This window comes from Sceloporus occidentalis, unplaced genomic scaffold (assembly GCF_023333645.1).
Source record: "Sceloporus occidentalis isolate IW3139 unplaced genomic scaffold, rSceOcc1.0.p SCAF_3, whole genome shotgun sequence".
In the NCBI taxonomy this organism is placed as follows: Eukaryota; Metazoa; Chordata; class Lepidosauria; order Squamata; family Phrynosomatidae; genus Sceloporus; species Sceloporus occidentalis.
The window spans coordinates 229,647,902-229,670,388 of NW_028316983.1; the positions used below are offsets into that span (position 1 = coordinate 229,647,902).

Below are 22,487 nucleotides of genomic sequence, written 5' to 3' on the forward strand. Positions count from 1 at the left end.
CTGTACATGGTAATACAGAATATAATGGCTTTAATGATTCTAACTTTGGTGTTCAGCTGTATATCTTCACCCTTTAGGATTTTGTCTAGTTCCTTCATAGCTGCCCTTTCCATTCTTAATCTTCTGATTTCTTGACTGCAGTCTCCATTCTGATCAAGGTTTGATCCAAAGTATGGGGGATTTTTATTTCAATTTCCTTGTTATCTAGGTTGAATTTATGTAAATCCTCTGTGGTCATTATTTTTGATTTCTTTAAGTTTAACATCTACCTTTACACTTTCTTCCTTGACTTTCTTTAGTGATTGTTCCAAGTCTATAATGTTTTCTGCTATTTTAAGTTGCTATTGTTCTTTCCTCCTATCGTCATTCCTTCTTCTGTGTTCAAGGCTGATCTTTGTATGGCATTTTCTGCATACAAGTATAACAGGTAGGGTTAAAGGATGCACCCTTGCATGATCCCTTTGCCAATTGGGAACCATTCTGTTTCTCCATATTCTGTTCTTACACAACATGGACAATATGTTATGTTACATATGTTAAAGATTCTGGTCCATACTATGAATCTTCCCAAAGATATGACCATATTTCTGTACAGTTACCAAACAATAATTCAATTAATTTTTTCCAAAGGTCTGCTTTCTAGGCATTCTCGAGCTAACTCAATTCCTACTTATTTTTGCTTTGTTTCTTGTTCTACCACTGACAGTACAGTCCATGCCATTTTGAAAAAAATATGCTAGTAACCTTTTTTCAAATAGAAGGGTAGTCTTTAAAATACTTCTCTCTCTAGTGACCAATGAAGAAATGAGCATAATATTCCAAGACTCTTCCAGTGCTACGAATCTATTTTTTTCAGTTCAGTGCATTCTCAAATTAGAAAACAAGCACTAACAATTTCTCAAAATCTCCAGACAAACTCTCCTTGCAGTTTTGTGTACACATTATGACAATTACACATTATCACAGCCCCAAAATACCTTTGACTTTCATGGGATCAGAATCTATATAAAAACTATAAAGCATCTTTCATCACCACCATCATCAGTAATAATTTTTCATCAAAGGCATCTGTCTCCAAAATATGTTTTAAAAGAATTTGCAAAGGCTGAATGAAACCACCACCACCACTTTTCTTCAGATGATTATGTGTCAAACAATTTTCTGCCACTTTTCCCCTTTATCATAGATAGTCTCCTCTTTGTAAAATGCTCTTTTTCTCAACTTGTCATTGGCTGTGGAATTTTGCATGGTAATATCTCCTTCAAGCCCCCCTCCACCTTCTTTCTAATTATTTCTAACAAGTCAGAGCATGCAAGTAACTGAGAGATGAAAGGCTAGAATGAGATGATGAAATGCTCATACATAAAATCTGTTAATAAGGCCTAGTGGAGAGAGGAGATGTGGGGGGCGGGGAGAAAAAGATCATCCCTTTTTTGAAAACAAATGGCTTCAAAAATTCATGCCATCCTGAGGGTTGAAGGGAGTATCATGAGGCTGACAACACTGAAAGGCTGAGAAGAGACACTGAGAAGTGACACTGTCATTTCGCTAGACCAGCATTACCAGCATGTTGTTTTTCCAGTTCTAACCTTATTTCTATAGGCTCTTCACACCATCCTGACCCAACATGACTGCTTGTAAAACCATTTGTTTGTGTCAGAAGTGTCATCACGGCTCAGTAAGCCACAGATGCCTCACTGTTAAAATACTAGATTAAAATAAAAAAGAGAGGCATTAATCTTTGTTGAACATTTGATTATATAGTCATTGTGAATTAAAGCCTATCCAGGCTAAACATGGACAGATCTCACTGGGCCCAATTCTGTTGTCCCCCTCACTCTTCAACATTTCTGAGTAAGGCCTCTGAAGAGGAGTTCCACATAATGAACTATGGAACTACAATTGCCATAGTTTACAGCCAATGTGGGAAATGTGGTTTTCCATCCTCCAAGTGATTTTGAACTTTAACTTCTCACAGTCCTTATTATTAGCTATGCAAACTAGGGCTGCAGAGACAACACTAGTCACCATCCATTGAACAGATTCAGTTCAACAACATCTGGTGGAGCACACAATTTCAAGCCCTAATTTATAATGCACCTAGGTGTGTTTGCTACAGACTCAACCCTTGATACCAGACACTTTACAGCTGCTATCTAGGATAGTCCTATGTTAGGGATGGAAAAATCAGACTATTTCTTGTTGGTGTCTGTTTTCACATGTTGAATCATAACTCATTACTCCATTGCCTTTTCCACTATTGTTCTCCTTCTTAACTACACAGAACCTAAAACTGGTTTTTATTTGTTCATTGACTCAGGAGCCCTTGTGAACTAGGAGGGGATACATAAACAAATAAACCAAAAACATTTATTTAATCATTTAGATAGATAGATAGATAGATAGATAGATAGATAGATAGATAGACAGACAGACAGGACACAAATTTTGAGCTAAGAACCACAAGTCAAAATAGGAAGATGTGGCAACATAAGCAACAATCCAAATTCCTACTAGACCTTTAAAGCAACAAAATACATCTGTAATTCAGAGGTGGGAGATGTGTGGCCCTTAAGATTTTGTTGGGTTGCAAGCCCCAGTATTGTCTGGTATTTCCCAGTCTTTTTAGCAAGCATACCCAACAATGAAAAAATATGCAGTTTCCAGCAATATATGGAGGGCCACATGATTCCCACTAGATTTGTTTTTTTTAAAGTAAGGAGGCATAACAAAATCACATTCAAAAATTAACATGACAAATAAGAATAAAAATACTTTGTTGGTACAATGAGTAAGAGTTTCCTGTTACTTTCCAAACTTAGTTTTGATGTTATTTCTAGAAACTTTTTGAGATATAATATTCAGTCACTGGATTGGTCATCTCTGACAAGAAATCCTAGGAGGCAGCAGCAAGGTGTTGGAGGAAAGAGCTATGCACCACATGGCCTGCCCTGTGCTTCTTATGCCTGCTGCTTTTAAGTATAGTGAAGAACTGTGAAGAAAGGTTTTAGAAAGATTCAGTTGGCTTGTCTATATGTAGTTTTATTTATTTATCTATTTATTTAATTTATATATTGCTTTTCATCCCAATATGGGACCCAAAGCAGCTAGGAAGGAATGGGAGGGAAAGCCATCTTTTTCTTTGCCACAGGCAGCAAAATGTTTTGACTTTCCCTGTTTACTCCTTAAAGATTGTGTTTAGGAGTAGATTCAACATGTCTGATATTTTGGAAGTACAGGCACCCTTGTTATCTGCTGGAATTTGGTCCCCCCCCCCATGGTTACAAAAATCCATGCTCAAGTCCCATTAGCAATAGCAAATACAGTTCTATACTGCTTACCGATCTACTAAGCCAACGGTTCTCAATCTGTGGGTTGTGACCCCTTTGGGGGTCGAACAACCTTTTCACAGGGGTCGCCTAAGACCATCGGAAAACACATATTTCAGATGGTCTTAGGAATCGAGACACCACAGTTTTATGGTTGGGGGTCACCACAACATGAGGAACTGTATTAAAGGGTTGCGGCATTAGGAATGTTGAGAACCACTGTACTAAGCGGTTTACAAAGTGTAAGCCAATTGCCCACAGCAAGCTGGGTACTCCTTTTAGTGACCTATGGAAGGATGCCAGGATGAGTCAACCCGGATCCCTGGCTGGCAATGAACTCACAACCTTGTGGTTTGTGAATGTGTGGCTGCAGTACAAGCATTTAACCACTGTGCCACCATGCATAATCAAATTGTGTCCTTTATATAAAATGGCAAAATCAAGGTTTGCTTTTTAGAATTTACACTTTTTAAAATATTTTCAAACCGTGGATAGTTGAATCCATGGATAAAGAATCCATAGATATGGAGAGCTGACTGTACATTTGGAAGCTGTCTCAAACTCTGCAGATTTCGCATTTCAGATGTTACGGCTTACTATCCCCCCCCCCCAAAAAAAAAAACCCAAACCAAAGGTAAAGGACTACGAGAACATCATTCAAAAACACCTGGATGGCCAAAGATCCATCCCAACTGTATGCGATGGGCCAGTACCATTTATCTGTGCAGGGATCATAATGATGTCCCCATACTGCTCCAATATATAGTGGACCATTGGTATCCACTGAAATTTGCTTCCAGGGCCCCTCATGGATATTAAAACCCATTTAAGTTCCATTAAATACAATGTCATAGTAAAATGGTGTCCTTTATATAAAATGGCAAAATCAAGATTTGCTTTTTGGAATTTTTTTTGTTTGAATCTGTTGATGTTTGAATCTGTGAATGTAGAATCCATGGGCTGACTGTAGATAAAGCAAGTCTTGCCTCACCAACCAGGCACATGTCAGCGAAATAAACACAATTTCACAGAAGGTTGCATTGAAGTAGGTTGCAATTTTCCACTTGCTAAAGCAAGATTTTTGAATGGTTTTATCCTCAGTGGTTGAAATTATGAAAGCAACTACATTTTAAATGAATTTTTACATTTGGAGACTTGTGGGAAAAAATAAGTATTTGGGAGGAAAATGTACAACAAACATTTCTGAGCAGTAAACAGCAGTTTTGCACAAAATTGTATTCTCATACACATAGCATAAAAGTTCCAAAATGCAAAGCAACAGAACATGGTCCTTCATCTCTTTCTTTCTTTCTTTCTTTCTTTGGGGGTAATAACTGTGTTTCTTGCTGAAAAATTTGTGAGTCTTCTTTAAATCTCCACTTCTAAGAGATGCAGTAATGCTTGAACAAACAAAACAGGCCTGTTGCTTTGAAAAATCCTGATTGGACATTATTGCCTGATCTTTTAGAGATAGGCCTGGAGTGTATCCTTATTTTCCCTTGCAACCTCGCCAACAAATCTAATTTTCAGTTTGTACGCTTTTGCAAACGGATAGGCAGATGGGCTCCGTAGAAACATTTCTTGCCATCTGCTGATAAACTGAAAGTGGAATGCTGATTTCAAAAATGACAGAAAACACTCCCCCTCCCTCCAGTCTGAGATATGGTAAAATGCCTTTTGGCAGTTCCTGTTACCGACTGCATTTAAGCCTGTATCAATCACATTTTGGTTGGAATCTAATACTTACAGCCTTTTAGGCTGCAAAATTGTGCACAACATTCATGAATAATGCTAGCTAAAATAGAACATGTTCTACTCTTCATAAAACACATTAGTTTAGTTCTATTGGCCTGCAAATAACAACAACTGTACACATGCACGGCTGTTTTTGCTTAATACTGCATCAGGAAAGGGGGAAAATGCTGTTATAATGGCAGAACAACAGACCAAGTGCTTCATTCATATAATTTAGCAACAATAAACTGTGTCCAGATAAGGAAACATTTAAGAGCACAATCAGGGCTGTATAAGCTGAGTATCCCTTATCTGAAATGCTTGGGAACCCAGAAAATTTTGGATTTTGGAATTGTTTTTATATTTATTTATTTTGTATTTTGGAATATTTGCATATGCATAATGAGATGTACCACCATCTGAGGAAGTAACCAAGTTCATGAAAGCTTAAGCTACACTTCTTTTGCTCAGTTAGTCTTAAAGGTATTATAAGATGAAAGGTGTCTTTGCATATTGATATTCCAGGCTAACATGTCTCTGTAGTAAAATGCTGTCTCTTATATAAAATGGGAAAATCAAGGTTTGCATTTTGGATTACTTTTTTAAAAATATATATTTTCAAGCCATGGCTAACTGAATCAATGGATGGTTGAATCCTTGGATACAGAGAGCAGACTACTAGCGACAACAATCTTTGCATTAAGGTAGCTTCTACCATCCCAGGGGACAACAAAGTAGTTTGGTGAATGAAGGACTGCCCACACAAATCTGTCCGCCAACAAAAAATAAAAAATAAAATATGCCTGTTCTCCCACCTCTGTCCAATCCCCCAGAACCTGCCAGAACTGGAAAGTCTCTACATTTACTTAAAATAAAATTTACTGAGAGACAGAAATAGAGAGGAAGAGAGAGTGCACTGAAAACAACTGTTTAATTTCCCAAACTTTCTTCACTCTTTACAAAGATAAACACACATCTGAAATTTGCCATGAACAGCCCATTTTGGAGACCACCATCCTGTACTCTTCACCATTTAGGACAGGCTAAATTGATTAAGGAATGATGAAGTTTATAGACCCCCAGGGCATCAAAGGATTTCAAAAGAAAAATAATCCCAGATTTGAAACTGCTACAAAAGCTAATGTAATTTTCCATTATGGAAAAATCAGTAGGCTTGGAACATGCTCTTCTGTTTTCAAAATTATTACCATTGAGTCTATAAAACATTTGAGTAACATTTCTGATGAAAAGAGAGGGAGGGTGTTTTAATTACGAATACTTTTTCCATGTTGGTTCCTGAAACTTAAAACACAGTAGTACAATATTCAGGACAAACAAACAATCTTGCATAAGTACAATGCAGCAAATGCCAAGTTGCTTACAAGAACCAGAAGCCTCAAACATTTTACTCAACATTTGCATTAAGATCCAGATGTACAGCCCATGGTTGGGCTATTGATTTTTTTTTTTTTTTTTTTTTTAGCAAACTTGTTTTAATTAAGGGGAGGGAGCGTTCATGTTTGTTTCTGTGTCCAGCCCATGACAAAGATTTCTACGGTCCAGTCTGCCTCCTTGTCAAGTTGGAATTTTCAGCTTTGGTCAATTTAGCTAAACTAAATTCGAAGGGATTAGGTTGGCTCCAATCACAGTATTTTTAGTGGAGTACACCAGGCTTGCTTCAACAAATAATATATTATGGTGAGATGGATTACGAGGCATAATAAAATGGATTACAGGGAGTGGACTATCATGCGAAATCATCTCTGAAATATTTATTCACTTGCTAAATAATTTGATTTATAGCTCTCTTATCAAATATGAAAACATGCAAATATATAACTACACACATACATATAAGCATGCAACCAAACACGTATCAAAGCAGTTTACAATACAAAATCAAGAAAGAAAAACAAACATAAAATACATAACATGGTGATAATTAAAATCAGAAAATTAAAAACACAAGAATTAATCAGGATCAATCAGGGAGGTCCTGGATGATGAAATAGCTCTTTCACATGTGACAAACATAGACCAAAATTGGCACAGTTCAATACCATGAGAAAGGTTGCCATCACACTCCCACAACCACTTCCATATTGCCACCAGATGGCAATCTAAAGCTCATGGTACAACCTACAGCTCAGAGACTGACAGAAAGCATTTTTATGGCATCTATCTTTCCATCATTGCTGTCCACACCAACTACCTGCGCCCCACACAACATGCATTACAACATGCAATGCACCACTGCTATCAATATCATCACCCACAGTAGCAACAACAGCAGCCTCGCTACACTTTTTAAACAACATCGTCATACAAAATTAGGGCAAGCAAACTGAGAGAGTATCTTTGAAATCTTTAAAACAATTCTACAAAAAGAGACCAATAAAAGGGCTAAAACCTGATAAGCAATTTCTTTTTCTCTTAGGCCATGTTTGTACACAAAAAACTAAACCAGGATGGGTGTGAATTCTGGTTTTGCTGCAACAAGCAATATGCATGCCTCCCAAGCACTCAAATTGGCTGTCCTTGCAAACAGTACTCGCCAAAGTAACAAGAAAGCTACCAGAGCAGAAAATAATGTCATTTGATTTGCTATGTCCCAAATCAGCTCCTGGCTTTTCTTTCCTTCTGGTCTGTCACTCCTCTAACAAGCATGGATCAATAAGTCAACATCAAAGCACACCTTTATGTTATGGCTAATTAGTGGAGAATTATGTCCAGTATATCTATTCCCCACCTGCAAATTTTGAAGGAAAAGTAAAATGTAGATGATAAGGTAATGTACTATCATGTTATTCATGGCAGGTAAGCAAGACTTCTCAGCAATTCTATCACAAATTGTGTGAAAACATAGCCCTTTCTCCATGCCTCCCTTGGCCAATCCATATCTCCCCCTCCCCCCAGACTGTAGTACCTGAATATCAGGAATTAATTGATTAGTTCTGGACTCAAATTTGTGGTACTTTACAACTACAAGTAGACTTGGGCAAGATAATAACTCTCAGCCTAATCTACATTACACCCTAGTTGCAATGATAAAACAGAACCTGTTTACACACAACATAACTTGCCAAGTATTGTACAGTGGGCCCTCTTCTTACGTGGGGGATCCGTTCTGGATCCCCCTGCGTAAGGGAAAATCTGCCTATGCTTGAGTCCCATAGGAAATGGGACGCATCCCATTGTTTCCCTCCCCAAGTGGTTTCTTTGTAAGCTGGAAGCCGCGGAAAACGTGTCCGCGCATGGCACAGGCGCACTGTATTGGAGTCCTGCAAACAAAAGCAGGTGGCTCTTCTAATTTTCTGCTACTGACTGGACTGTCAAATTTGCCTGCACTGTTGGAAGTATTAACTGGATTTTAACAAAAAAGCTTTGATGAATAAGAGAGAGAAGCACAGACCTAAGGGAAGGTGAGGGGTTGTAACAGATAGTATTTCATAGGTTCTGGAAGAAACAGTTCCCAATCTCATGTATCTTCTGGTGTGGCTGGGGGAATGTGTGCACGAAATATTTTAGAGATGCTTACAGTCAATGTAGATAATGATAGGTAGATGGACAAATAGATTGATTTGGCAGAAGATAACTTCTTAAACTAAAATTTATACTGTAAACATTTAATTAGACTAGAACAAGTTCTTTCTCAGTTTTGGTAATCAACTACCATCACATGGCAAGAGTTTACAAACACAACATATCGCAAGAGGTAACTTTCTTCTTTTTCCCACCCCAGCTGTACTTCAAGAGCATTGTGCCATAAACATGAAAGGCAGCGGCTAACATGCATGCATCAGAAGAAGAACCCATAAATATTTGTAAATATTATTCTTCAAATGTCTTATACAGGCTGTAACAGTTGTATATTAAGCCTGTCTTTGATTTCAGTCATTTTACCCCCACCCACCCCCCTTGAACTATCTGCCTTAAAGCCTTTTAGTCATGTACAGACAGGAGAAGTGATACCTTTGAAGTGCCCAAGCTGCAGCTTAGGTACTTTTTATTATTGTTATTATTATTAAGTCTAAAGAGGTTTGCATATAATTTGCTGTAATTTCAGAACCAGCTCAAAGTTCCATCACAATATAAAGAGATACCATTGCCTTGCAAAAAAATAAATAAAAAATAAAATAAAAATAAAATCCAGAGATCATTTGACTGAATAAAGACTTGATTTCTTGTAAGACTACATCAACAAGTGTCCAGTGGCACCTTAAAGATTAACATAATTATTATGGCATAAGCTTTTGTGAGCCAAAGTTCACCACATCTGATAAAATTTCATCACAGGAATTTGAAATGGGGAAGCAGAGAGAGATCACCAAGCTGGCAAACTACTTGAGTCCCCACATGCAAATTGCAACTTCACATACACACAAATATAAAGACACAGCATTTTTTCCCTTTTTATTTCCTTGTCTGTGTGGTTGGATTTTAGTTTCCTCACTCCTTGCAAATATAGCACAAATGAGTCATGCTTGATTTTCTCTCTGCCTCTCTGGCACCTAAACAGCTGTGATCAGAAGCCATTTGCGGGAACAGCAACAGCAAAGATTTGTACCCCACCTAACTAAAATTAGTTTGAAGTAACCAAACTTCCTATCTGAAAATATGACTGCTCCATTTTTTTCATTTAAATAACATTTCCTCATCCCAGATTGCAGGCTTCCAAAACAACACATTAATCAAAAGTTTGTCTCCACTAAGTTTGTGTTTCAAACCCATTCATAATAAATTAACATTTTTGATACTCTCTATCATACACTTTAGTTCTCATTAGACGACACATTTGAAGATCTTAGATGGGGAAGTTGTTTATCATACAAGCTATCTGGCTGTAGTAAATAAAAATAGTGGACAATACAATTTGAAAATATGGTATATATTCGCTTTCTCTAAAGGAACTAACAAAACCACCTGAGTATTCCTAAGTAAATACTATGAAATTCATGGGTTCCATAAACTCAATAAAGTGAGCCAATGCTGGTTTCTTCCATCACGTTTGGCAGGATTCAGGTTATGTACTGGAATCCTGAGGCTGATACAGATACAAATTTAATAGGTTCTCCTATTAAATGGAATTGGGGTGCTTAAAACCCCCAATTCCTGGGGTGTTTGAAGTGACCCTACAGCAGAGGAGGGCAAATGTCTGGAGTTAGGAGAATACATTGCCCCTACCCCCAGAGGAATTAGGAAGGCCATAGCAGCCTCATGTTGCATTTTTGGCCACTAATCCCCCCCCGGATTGTGAAGTACACTTTTCTATCTTTTTGGCCTCTCTAGTTAACTTCCAGGCTGCTCCCTGATGTGAAAAAAACAAATCACCTTCTTTTGGGAAGAAACCCTCTTCTGGGCCTAAAACAACCCAAGAGGCCAAAAACATAAAGAAACTTCTACTCATACCCTCTGTCATTGGGAGGTAAAATATACAGAAAATGGCCCTTGGGTAGGCTTACCATTTGTCCCGGAAAAACAGAAAAATCCTGGATTGAAGGTTTTGAAAAAAATCCTCATCAACTAGGCTGGTTGAAGCAACAAATTACAAATCCCAGAATGTAAACTGATGGCAATATATAAATAAACAACAACTGAAATACAGTGGGACCTTAGTGTATCTTCTGGGGTTTGGTCCCAGGTAGGGTTGCCATAACCCGGTTGCAACCGGGTTTTTCCTGGTTTTGGCTGCACCTGCCCGGTCACGGCACGGGTGCAGCCAAAAACCGGGAAAAGCTCGGTTGCAGCGGGCTTGCTGGGCAACCCTCGGGGCCTCGCTGCCCTCCTCCTCCTCCTCCCCCGCGCATAGTCGCGCGGAGGAAAAGGAGAGCAGCGAGGCCTGAGGCGGAGGAGGCTGCAGGGAGGCGGCGCCTCTTGGGCGCAGCCGCGCCAACCTCCCCACCTCCCTGCAGCCTCCTCCCTCCTTCCTGGCCTCCGCGGAGGCCAAGAATGAGGCGAGGCCACGGCGCTCGCCGGGGGGCTCCTCGCCTCCTTCCCGGCCTCCGCGGAGGCCAGGAACGAGGCGAGGCCGCGGCGCTCGCCGGGGGGCTCCTCGCCTCCTTCCCGGCCTCCGCGGAGGCCAGGAACGAGGCGAGGCCGCGGCGCTCGCCGGGGGGCTCCTCGCCTCCTTCCCGGCCTCCGCGGAGGCCTGGAACGAGGCGAGGCCGTGGCGCCCGCCGGGGGGCTCCTCGCCTCCTTCCCGGCCTCCGCGGAGGCCTGGAACGAGGCAAGGCCGCGGCGCTCGCTGGGGGGCTCCTCGCCTCCTTACCGGCCTCCGCGGAGGCCAGGAACGAGGCGAGGCCGCGGCGCTCGCCGGGGGGCTCCTTGCCAATCGCGGCGGGGCCCAGGCGGGGAGGGAAATCCTCCTTAAGTGGAGGCTTTCCCTCGTCGCTTGTCCTCTGCTCCCCGCCGCGATCGCGAGGTAAAATGTAGGTCAAAATTTTCAAATGTAGGACACATTTTTGTGTGTCCTACATTTGAAAATTTTGTCCTACATTTTTCCCAGTTTGGAGGTCCGGTGCTATGGCAACCCTAGTCCCAGGTCACTCTTGGATACCAAAATCCACAGATGATCAAGTCCCATTATACACTATATAGATTTGCATAGTCAAATTGTGTCCCTTATGCAAGGTTTGATGTTTGGAATTTGTATATTTTTGGAATATTTTGAAGCCATGGCTGGTTGAATTTATGGATATGTGGGTCTGACTCTATGCAATGTTAAATATCAAAATTTGATGTGGGGAGGGGGCTTTTTATAGGCTGCCTTGCCTACTTTTATCCCGGTTTTGTGGAGGAGAATGATGGCAACACTATCCCTGGGGGAACATGGGGCCATATGCAGCCCATGGGCAATGAATTCTCCATCTCTGCTCTGCAGTGACCCAGGTGATGCAGCTTGGGACTGAAACAAATGTTCTCAGATCAAATTTGTTATTTAACCAACCCCAGCAACTTTGATACATATTATTGGTTGTGGGCAGGGCAACTACGAGGCACGAATCTTCTTTGTACTTCAAATTGATTCACCTTTCCTCAAGGTTTTGGTTTGACATCTCCACACCATGTTATTATCTCACCGCACCCAAATAATGATTTTAGCATTCAGTCCATTTCTAAATACTTCTTCCCAAAACGTATTTAGCTGTGGCTGAGTAAATATCAAGAGGGTGAGGCCACTTAGTGGCTGCTCCTCCCTGCCTGACAAGATTTATACTCAATCTACACCATCCAAAGGTATCCACTAAGCTGGGATAGTATAAGATTTTAAGTGTTGTTTTCTGCTGATTACTCAGTTGCAAGGAGCGATGTAAAACATCCACTTGCATGTTAATTCATTCTGATAGGTAGTAAAACACAGCTAACAAAACATTTTATTCTGAACTACTTTAAACTGTAATGGAATTTTAAAGCAATGTTATCCCCCTTTTATTCTCAAATTCAGTGACATCAAGCATCTGAGAACAAATGTTTCCAGTCAGTTTCTTTAACACTTACCTTTTTCAAAGATTATTTTAGGGTTTTTTTCTCCCTCCAGGATGTAGTTTATACTTCAGAATTAACCTTCCCACATCCCCAAACACTGAATTGTGGAAACAGGTGCTTCTAACAAAGCTGAAAGAGTCCGGCAGAGCTTTGACCCAACATAGCTATGTGCATTAGTAAGACACGGCACCCGCTGAGCTTCCCTCGGTTAATTAGGGAATCCGTATGGCAAGGAATAGCCTTGACTATAAATACTTCCTGAAAGTTCCCTAACAGAGTGAAAGGAAATGAGGGGGAAATGAAATGCAGCTAAAGACAAACTAGTTCAGATGTTCCCTCCTTTTAAGGGCTATGTTTTTAAGGGCATCACAACCCAGGATGCATTGTGCAAGCTCTTTCCAAAAATATACAAATGAACATATAAAGAATATGGATAGAATCAGACAATGCCTGAAGCATTAAAGCTTTTCTTATTTCTTTTCATTCAATATTAAGTTTTGGACGTTCCCCACTGAAATCAAAGTAACCTAAAATTTATTATGTTTGGTTGGCTCATTTCTATACAATGAATACACACATACACTTGAATGTATACATACAAGGCATATATGCTTACCTAGAGGTTAATATATATTTAAACATGATGTTAATTGTGTATGTGTGCACACACCCAGTATATTTGGACCAATAAATCTCTGTTGCATTAAAAAAAAATTAGACAAGAGCACCACCGCTTATTATTAGGAATGACCACATGCCAGTCAAAATTAAAATATTTCGAGCATTGCATTTCCATGCATATTTAAGTATCTATCCTAAGTCCTGGTGATTACAACAACAGTTATAATCATATTCTTAAATGTCCTGCATTAAAGTCTATGGGACATGAAACAAATTATACATATCTTTATCTGAGGAAGTAAAGTGGAGTCTACAAAAGCTCATGCTGCCAACTTCTTTATTTCAGTTAGTCTCAAAGGTGCTACAAGATCTCTCTACGTACTGATTCTACAGACTAACACTGCTATATCTTTGAATCTCTTTACTGAATTCTTTGTATAAATCAAATGACGGATACTGTTTCCATGCATACATTGGGATTCCAACAAAACTAAACAGAATAAAGCTCTTATTGCATTGAAATCAATAACACAAATTTCTTATTATTTCATTGCTACACTGGAAATCAATGGCACTTAATTCATTTTCAATATTTTTTGACTGTGACGTTAGCAGCAAAACTCTATGCTATACTCTTTATTAGGGCAAGTAGGCTAGTGCATACATGAAAAAGAGGGAACTTTCTTAGGAAAGACAAACTAGCAATGCTTCATATCTGGGATTAAAAGAAAATCAAGCACTGCATGAATGAATAAACACCTCTTCAACTATAACAGGTTTGCTATAACTAAAAGGTTTAAAACTATGCAGATGAAAATTATGTATCAGTAAGTACAAAACAGCTGGTAAATTCAGTAAGAGGGTTTCTGTATTAGCAGTGAGAAAAGTTATTTACATTTGTGCATGTACATGCTGCATCCTTGTTTTATGTAACTCTGTATACATAGACACATTTATTTACTGTTTTCTTACATTATGTAAGGAATTACATTGTTTGTAGTTTGCTTTGCATTTGATAAAAGTAGTATTAAGTTTTTCTATAGTTGATGCATTTCACATGCACACAGGTTGAGCATTCTTTCCCACTTGTATAGTTTATCTATGAAGTCACGTACACACAAGTTTGGAAATCTATTTTTAAGAAGAAATTAATTAATATTACATTACCAGGACTTGTCCACACATAAAAGTAGTAATTCTTTAGTTTCTTTTTGGATTTAAAGTAACTAGATTAGCTGGGTTTTTTAGGTACTTTCTATCTTTTAAAAAAGTCAAAGCACTACATATCACTGGCTGTGTTATGCAATATACCTAAGTAATCAGGCTATGTACACCTTGGAACAAAAAATAACCCAAACGGTTACAACTAAAGCACAATAAAGAATGAAGCTATCATCACTTTATGCTATATAGTCAGCCTTCCATATCCATGGATTCCTTATCCATGGATTCAAGCATCTGCGGCTTGAAAATATTCAAAAATATATAAATTCTGAAAAGCAAACTTTGATTTTATATAAAGAATACCATGTTACTATCCACTGTATTTAATAGGACTTGAGCATCCATGGATTTTGGTATCCACAAAGGATCCTGGAACCAGTGGATACCAATAGCCCACTGAACTCATAATGCACCTTATTTGCACACTAGACATTGCAGACCCTCCCCCAAAAAGTTACAACATTATTTGTGGGTGCCATCCAGCTTGAAAAGTTCCAGATTTTATTGCTGTTCTTTCTGAAATAAACTGACCTTGCGAGCTGGTATAAAAAGTATCTGGAAGGTGACAGAAAATATTCTGGAATAAACAAATATGCATAAAAGTCCAAAATAAAATGGGATTACCCAGTATTTGCATGACTTAGATCCTTGTCTCTCACACAAAAGTGTATGCCTGTTTGTGTGCATATTTTATTAAAGAATAAAGAACCACATTTTACACTACTTGTAAATTCAGTAAGCTGTACTAAATGCTATGGAATGCTATGGAAGAGTGGTGGAAAATTAACTCACAGTTGACATTTTCAGTGGCAGCTCTGTGATCTCTTTCATAGAAGTGTAGTGCCACCTTTAGATTTGTATGTATTTTAAAGAATACGCCATACTTCGACATATATCTTCCATTAACATTCAGAAATAGTTTGGGCTGCCTACAGTTTCATCCCACATCTGCTTTGTCTTTCTTTGGCATATTTACGCCATCTGCTAAAACATCAATCTATTTTTGTTTGTCCATCTTTATAATTCTTTGAGATGTAAAAGATAAAAATCCTAATTTAGTAAAACACATCATTGTACCTTGAATGGATTTACCCCCTTTAAATAAACAGCTACTTGAGCTCAGTTTACAGGCAAAATGAAAAAGGATGTATTTGCTTATGAAATCGTTCAAAAATTTGGTTCCCCTCTCCAAAATGGCAAATCAGTCAAACTTTTCTGCTAGAAAAAGGGATCCTGGACACTCAGACTGGAGCCTGTTTACAGAATCCAGACTTTTCCTCCACATACAGTGCGCTCTCATTCTTTTCATTCATGTGTGTGTCTATTGAACAGTGTCAGATGTAGAAGTTAGCCAGCTGAACAATAGCCACAAATATATCCCCTGGATTTAATCCAAAAACACAAAAGTGATATTACACAGGTTTCAAACACTGTGCTCCACCCAGGTCCTCAGTGCATGGTACCTATTTAAATATCTCCTGATTCCTTCTGATGTCCACCCCATTCTAAATGACGTCCATCTCAAGCATTCCTCCACATCCATCTCAAAGCATTCTGAATGTTACAACACCATCCCAATGTTGCAACATCTCTGAATGGTAAAATAAAATAAAATTAATGAAACAAATTTAGAACTGCCACACTAGCTTTACTGACTTAGCATAATACTTTGAAAATACACAGAAACTGGCTGCTCCAACAACAGTTTTATTATTGATTTATTTTTATCTTACTGCTACTCTAAACTAACTTTCCCAAATCCTGGGTTGCATGTAGTTTGAAAGCTCTGGCTCATATATCTCTCAATTTTCACAGAAGAAACCATGGTAAAATCTACTGGGGATGATTATTTTTTGAAGATGAAAAAAATATGAGCATGCTATATATCTAATAAAAAAGCAACAGTTAAGTGGTGATTTAGAGCTACTCCATTACTGAAGCAAATTTGGCTATTAATTCCGTGCTCAAATATTCCCTTGGCCAATATTTATTAGATTTATTAATGCAAAATCTAAATCCTTGATATTCCCAAACTGGATTTATTTTAAACTTAATTTGTAATGTCAAAGATCTTTTTTGCTTGAGTGCAAAATCAACTTGGGTGGCCACCAGGCGGAAATCAACACCTGTACTGGTTTTGTTGAACGTCATGTAGCAATCCATGTAACTCCAAAAAGGCCTAGGAATTTACCCATCTAGCCTTGGGGATATTGCGGACCTCAAAGTAGTCAGCATACAGAGGAGGGAGAAGGACTTTACAGATCAGGTATAAAACAAGATGCTGTAAAACAGACACTATAAAACCTCAATATGGAGTTATTTATATGTTCCTCTGCCACAGGACAAATGTCAAGCAAGCAGGACTTTACAGCACCCAGTAAATTAAGTGAATTTGCTTTAAAAAAAAAATGTAGGCCTATAATTGATGTTTCCCCTTCTGAAAATAAGACAAGGAGTCCACGTATTAAGAAAATGCCAGTGTTTCTCTTCTTGAAGGCCTTCAGTTTCCAACACAACTAAACAAACCCCAAATGTTACATTTAATCATACTGTGCCTAGGCTTTTTTTTTAATATTCCAAATCCTACTTTTTATTATTATTTGATTCAGGTTTCACATTTTCAGCTATTTGATCCAGTGATGGCTTGCTTAACTATGTCCTGTCAAACCACCTTAAAATTTAGGAGGTGATCAGATGCTTTACTGTAACAGATGTGCAGCCTTCTGGGGTTCTGTGCATTTCTTTTCCAAATGTAACATCATCTTGCTCAGTACGACCAAATTTAATAGCAAAGGCAAACAAAGATCACTTACTACCCGAACTAGCATGTGTAGCTTTATACAAATGTTCTGAAATGATTATGTGAAAATCTACTTATGCAAGCCTGAATGCTTCAAGGCACTGACACCAGTTATATGCACCTGGTTACTTAAAATCCACTTTAAAGAAATGAACCATAACAATAGCACTGGAACTATAAAAATAAAAGAATTTCCTACCCGTAGGAGGGACTGAGATTCATCTTTTGACTTGTTATCACCAGATCCAGGATATGGCTGAGGGAATGGTCCAGGTTTCTCTCCACCTCCTTGGGGTACCCCCTGAAGGAACCCCTTGGTCTCAACAGGTAAGCCATAAACAGGCCGTGCAAGATGTGCAGCTTCTACATTTGGACTATCCCTTAAGGGCTTTGGCTGTTCTTGGCCAACAGACACTGTGGTCAGAAGGCCCAAGCTTGTTTGGGTGTAGGATGGACTTCCTCTCAAAATGTCCACTCCTCTCCATGGTGTGCTGCGAAGATCGTCACTGGACCCATCAGGCCAACACTTCTCTTTCAATACTTCCTTCTCATCCAGCTTTTCCTTCTTCACTATGCTCTCAGAGACAGACTCTCCCATTTTTGGGTCAGCATTAATCAGGCTATACACCTTCAAGTCAACTTTAGGTTCTTCTTTTAGAGCAGCAGTCACTCCATGGCTATCTTCCCCATTGGCTGTGGTGGCCTCCATCTCTTGACAGTGCACAGTGTTGAAATGCTCCAGTAAGGACTGAGTATCAGCAGCTGTAAAGCTGCACTGGCGGCATTTGTAACAGTTATGGACTCTCCTGGTAGAAGAAGGAAAAAATAACAGTATTATAAAGCCCTCACCCAGCTATTTCCAAGCAATCTTGTTTTCTAAAAACTGTCCAAAAAAGAAGGAGCAGAGACTTTTCCTTATCCAAAGGTCTTCAATCCTTCCAGAATAAGCTTCAAATAAATACATATATATTTCTCGCATGATTATTTCATAGGTTTATCCTTTAATGTAGATTTTTTTTCTCCCTGAGTCTTTCTTGTCTCTCATTTTGTGTCATCATATGCTTCCTCATTATCTTTTGTTCCCAAAAGCTGGTAATAGTGATTTTCATTGGGAGCACCATTAAAGAGACAGCAACTCAGTTGTTGGTCACGACTCTCTAACAGAAAACCAGTGTCCTAAGTGTAATTCTGTTTTTAGATTTAAGTGTAAAATTATAAAATTTATTTATTTACTCATTGATTTTCTTGATAATTTTTAAAAGGATTTTTCTGTCAACTGTTTCAATGTCTGCTTGGATTCCTTCTATTAAGCAGTTGAAAATCAGGCAGTTATATTTAAATACAAAGTTTTGTGTCTCATTTATGCATTTGAGGCATTTAATTTTAATTAACATTTTTTAAAAGTTTACAAATGAGAAGCACTTACACATGGGTCAGATGTTTATGGGATTAGGCATGAATAAATTAGTTATAGACTGCCACTATAGTTACATATTTTCTACCCAATTGACATATTATATACCAGGGACACTCTGAGTAGTGGTCTATGGATCAGTGCCAGTCCATAAGCCATTGGGTATCAGCTGTAACTTTTGAAGAAGCAGCCAATTGGAAAAATATAGTACAGCTCTGAAAAAGACACTGTTCCTCACATTCTCAGTCACCTAGGAATGACTGTAGTACACTAAAGAGCCAAAGATTCTATTCCATGCCAATTTGGATTTTGCAAATGAAATTACATTATTCATATTTTGTAACTGAAATAAAATTATTAATAGTATTGAACAAATATTTAAGCTATTCAGTTTGCACATTCTCTTCTACTTGCGCAGTTTCATTAATTCCGATTTTCGGGAAACCAGAAAGTTCATTTGTAGGATGAGGGGGTATCTCTATATGGGATAGTGTAAAGGCTTACAATTTGACAGTGCATCACAATTAGAGACAGTAGCACTTCCAAAATACACGTCTCTTTACTCCACATTAAGGATATTTTGTTGGTATTAGGCAAACATTCTTTTTAAACATTTTTTTTTCCTTTTTCAGATTTCTATTTTGGTTTAAATGTAAATGAGTTACTTAAGTTTTTCTTAATAAATAGGAAGATGAACAGGGTAGATACAACACTGCAAACACAGGTAATCCATTGTGACAAAGCATCACAGAGTAAAACATTAGTAACATTAAAATAAAATCATCTTAAACAGAAGTATTGCATTATATCTGTCCATTTGCAACTATCTACTGATATCTGATATTTACTAAGAAGCATTTAAAACAAAGAATATTCCCAGATGTGCTGAAGCTTATATGAAGCTTATATGAGGTTTAATGGTCCAAGTTTTTAAATTAAATTTAAATTTAAATTATCTTTTGTGTTTTATTCTTTTGAAGATGCATCTTAAAAATGTTTTTCAGTGAGATCAATGAAAAAAATGAAGACCTCTGGCCCTCCCAATCCTTCTCTTCCCTGTATGTTTGGACTGCTTCCCAAGCTTCTCCTGTGTAAAGTTTTAATCCCAGACAAAGGGACAATTTCCCCTTTAGCCTAGAAGTTGGAATAAAAACTATTTTAGCTCTGTATGAATACCCAAAGTTCAGACAAGATGTTTGTATGCCAGGGGGAGCAGGGGCATTCATGACTGTGCCAAGTCTTGCCACTCCCTTGGCATGCATATTTTCCGGACACTGAAAGCATCTTTCCATGGCTGCCTATAGGAACCAACCAAATGACTTGTATATCCTTATAGATACATGCTGCCTAATAGTTGATTCAGAGGACAGTTCTAATGCATGCCAGGCAGATTCAACATCACATTATGTACAATGAACACATTCAAATTTTGAATACATAGATATGGATTTTCATCCCCTAAGCACCCATCTGTTGGCTGAAACCCAAGATCCCCTCAGTGTATCAGTGTATCATTCATTCAAAAATCTTACAGCAGCACTATATAACTGTCATGCAAAAAAGCAATCTGGCCCAACATATATCAATGACTGGGTTATGGTGTGCGCACACTGCTGTAAGAGTACCTCTGCTTCCACCACTGTCCACAAAATTTGCCTGTTCCACTATGACAAATAATTCATCCCACATGTGCATTTCACTAATGTGATGCTGACCATTACATGACAACATTATACTCCAACCAAATGCTCATCATCAAATGTTTCATGGCCACATTACAAGTTACTGAGATGTAAATATGGTACTAATGAATTTGTATAATTTCTATATAAATTGTAGAATTTATGAACATTCTGTAACTAACTTACTGCAAGTTGGAAGGCATACTCAGGGGAAAGGTATTTTATATAAGCATAGCATCATTTGAGTAAGGAATCCACAATTCAGTATGGCATTTCCCGAGGAGAAGTTATCTGTTTAGTCCCTGCTAATTTGGGACATGTTTGCCTGTTTATTTAAATAGGGGTTGAAATATTACTAGATTAGTTAGGGGGGCTAACGTGATGTCAGCCAGGGAAATAGACAAATAGTGGAATCTAAAATAGGTTTGCTTATTTAAGAAATAGTTATAGAATACATGGAAATTATTCAGAACAATGAAACTTGCAAGTCATAATACCACTCACAAACACTGACAAATACTGGATGGATAATGTGAAAACTGGAAACTCATTTATTAGTTTTTGTTGGAATTGTTTAAAGGAGATAATACTTGTAAACTGTTTTCTTTATTATGAATCAATTTATACAAATATTGAAGCATTTGGATTTAATGCTTGTCAAAAATACTGTTAACCTTGGATGCAATCATAATGAACTCCCTAAAAAGACATTCCCATTTTGTCTTTTTTAAAAAAAAAATGTGTTGGTTGCTGATAACTTTGCCCCATTCAACAATGTATCATTCATTCAAAAATCAAAAAGTTTAAAGAGTACAGAGAGTGCTCTGAAGGAAGTCTGTTTACTCCAAAAACAGTTTGTTTTGTGCAAGAAACAAATCATATTTGTTCATTTCTGGACATTCTTATGTTTTTAATGAGGCTGTTAAAAAAGAAAAACAAGAGACCGGTTTGAGTGTTGCTTTTCTCATTCTGCTATGAAATATGGGGAAGGTGGGAGGAGTAAAGGTAGGAAATTTGGTAGGAAAGCGGGATTTGAAACTAAGCAAGCAGAGAAAGTACCTAATATGCAATCTCTAGTATAACTGATTTAAGCATCCAATATACCTTAGAATAGCACACATGCCTATTTTCATTCAAGCAGACCATGCAACGTACTGTATTACTGAACTATGTAAAACATATGTTCCCACATTGGAACAATATGTTGCCAATTTCCTGTGTATGCCATAGAAACAGAACACTTTTTATGAGCTAACATGATACTGTTTTATTAGCATTACAGTAGCGCAGAGACTTCCCAGTCAGGATCAGGACCCTGGTGTGCAAGGCTTCATAATAAATTGGAACAAGGAGGGAGAGGGAGACCCTGCCCTTTCCCAAAGCAAGTCTGCAAATCCTTATTCTAAAAATTCAAGTGGAGATTGTGGCAATGCAAGAATAGCTTCTCAAAATTCTCCACTCTATTTTGGGGCAGATAAAAGGAGGAAAGGAGGCAACTTTACAAAGCATCTCCAAAGGAATAGAAGTTATTTGAATCCCAGTTCTTAGGGAAAGGAGGGGTATAAATAAGAACAGTGGCAGTGATAGAGCCAGTGTGGTATTGAGCATTGGACTACAACTATGCAGATCAGGAATCAAATCCTGGCCATTGAAGCCCACTGGGTGATCTTGGCAAAAGTCACCATCTCTCAGCCTCAGAGAAAGGCGACGGCACACATTCCTCTGAACAAACTTGCCAAAAAAAAAAAAAAAAAATTCTAGGTTTGTCTTAGGGTCACCATAGGCTAGACAGAGCTTGAAGGCACATAACAACAACAGTAATAACTGTTATTGATATCCTCATTATTATTGCTGTCATATTCTATGATACTATTATAGATAGATAGATAGATAGATAGATAGATAGATAGATAGATAGAGATATTGATCGTGGTAGAGGAAGGAGGAGGTTTCTCAGAGCTGCAGTGCATCACTAGCAATGCTTGTAGCACAGCTTCTTTCTTTATACAGTCAGTCCTTCTTTTCCACTGATTTTTAATCCACAGATTCAAGCATCCATGGACTGAAAATATTCAGAAAAAGCATAAATTCCAAATACCAAACCTTGATTTCCCTTTTTATATAAGGGACACCATTTTGTTATGCCACTAGAGTGAATGGCACTTGAGCATCCACAGATGTTCTTATCCATTGGAAAT

General features: G+C 38.2%; 1 protein-coding gene across 6 annotated transcripts in view; it reads right to left on the bottom strand.

Annotated features, from left to right (window-relative positions):
- The window catches only part of TRPS1 (transcriptional repressor GATA binding 1), a 339,869-nt gene that overhangs the window by 208,526 nt on the left and 108,856 nt on the right, over positions 1 to 22,487 (bottom strand). For all 6 annotated transcript variants that reach the window (XR_016280650.1, XM_089517863.1, XM_089517862.1 and 3 more), the window contains one exon: positions 17,393 to 17,999. Coding sequence is in view for 5 of the 6 variants with exons in the window: in XM_089517863.1 (XP_089373989.1) it covers positions 17,393 to 17,999 (607 nt within the window). In the remaining variant the exon portion in view is untranslated. The remainder of the gene's footprint in view (positions 1 to 17,392; positions 18,000 to 22,487) is intronic.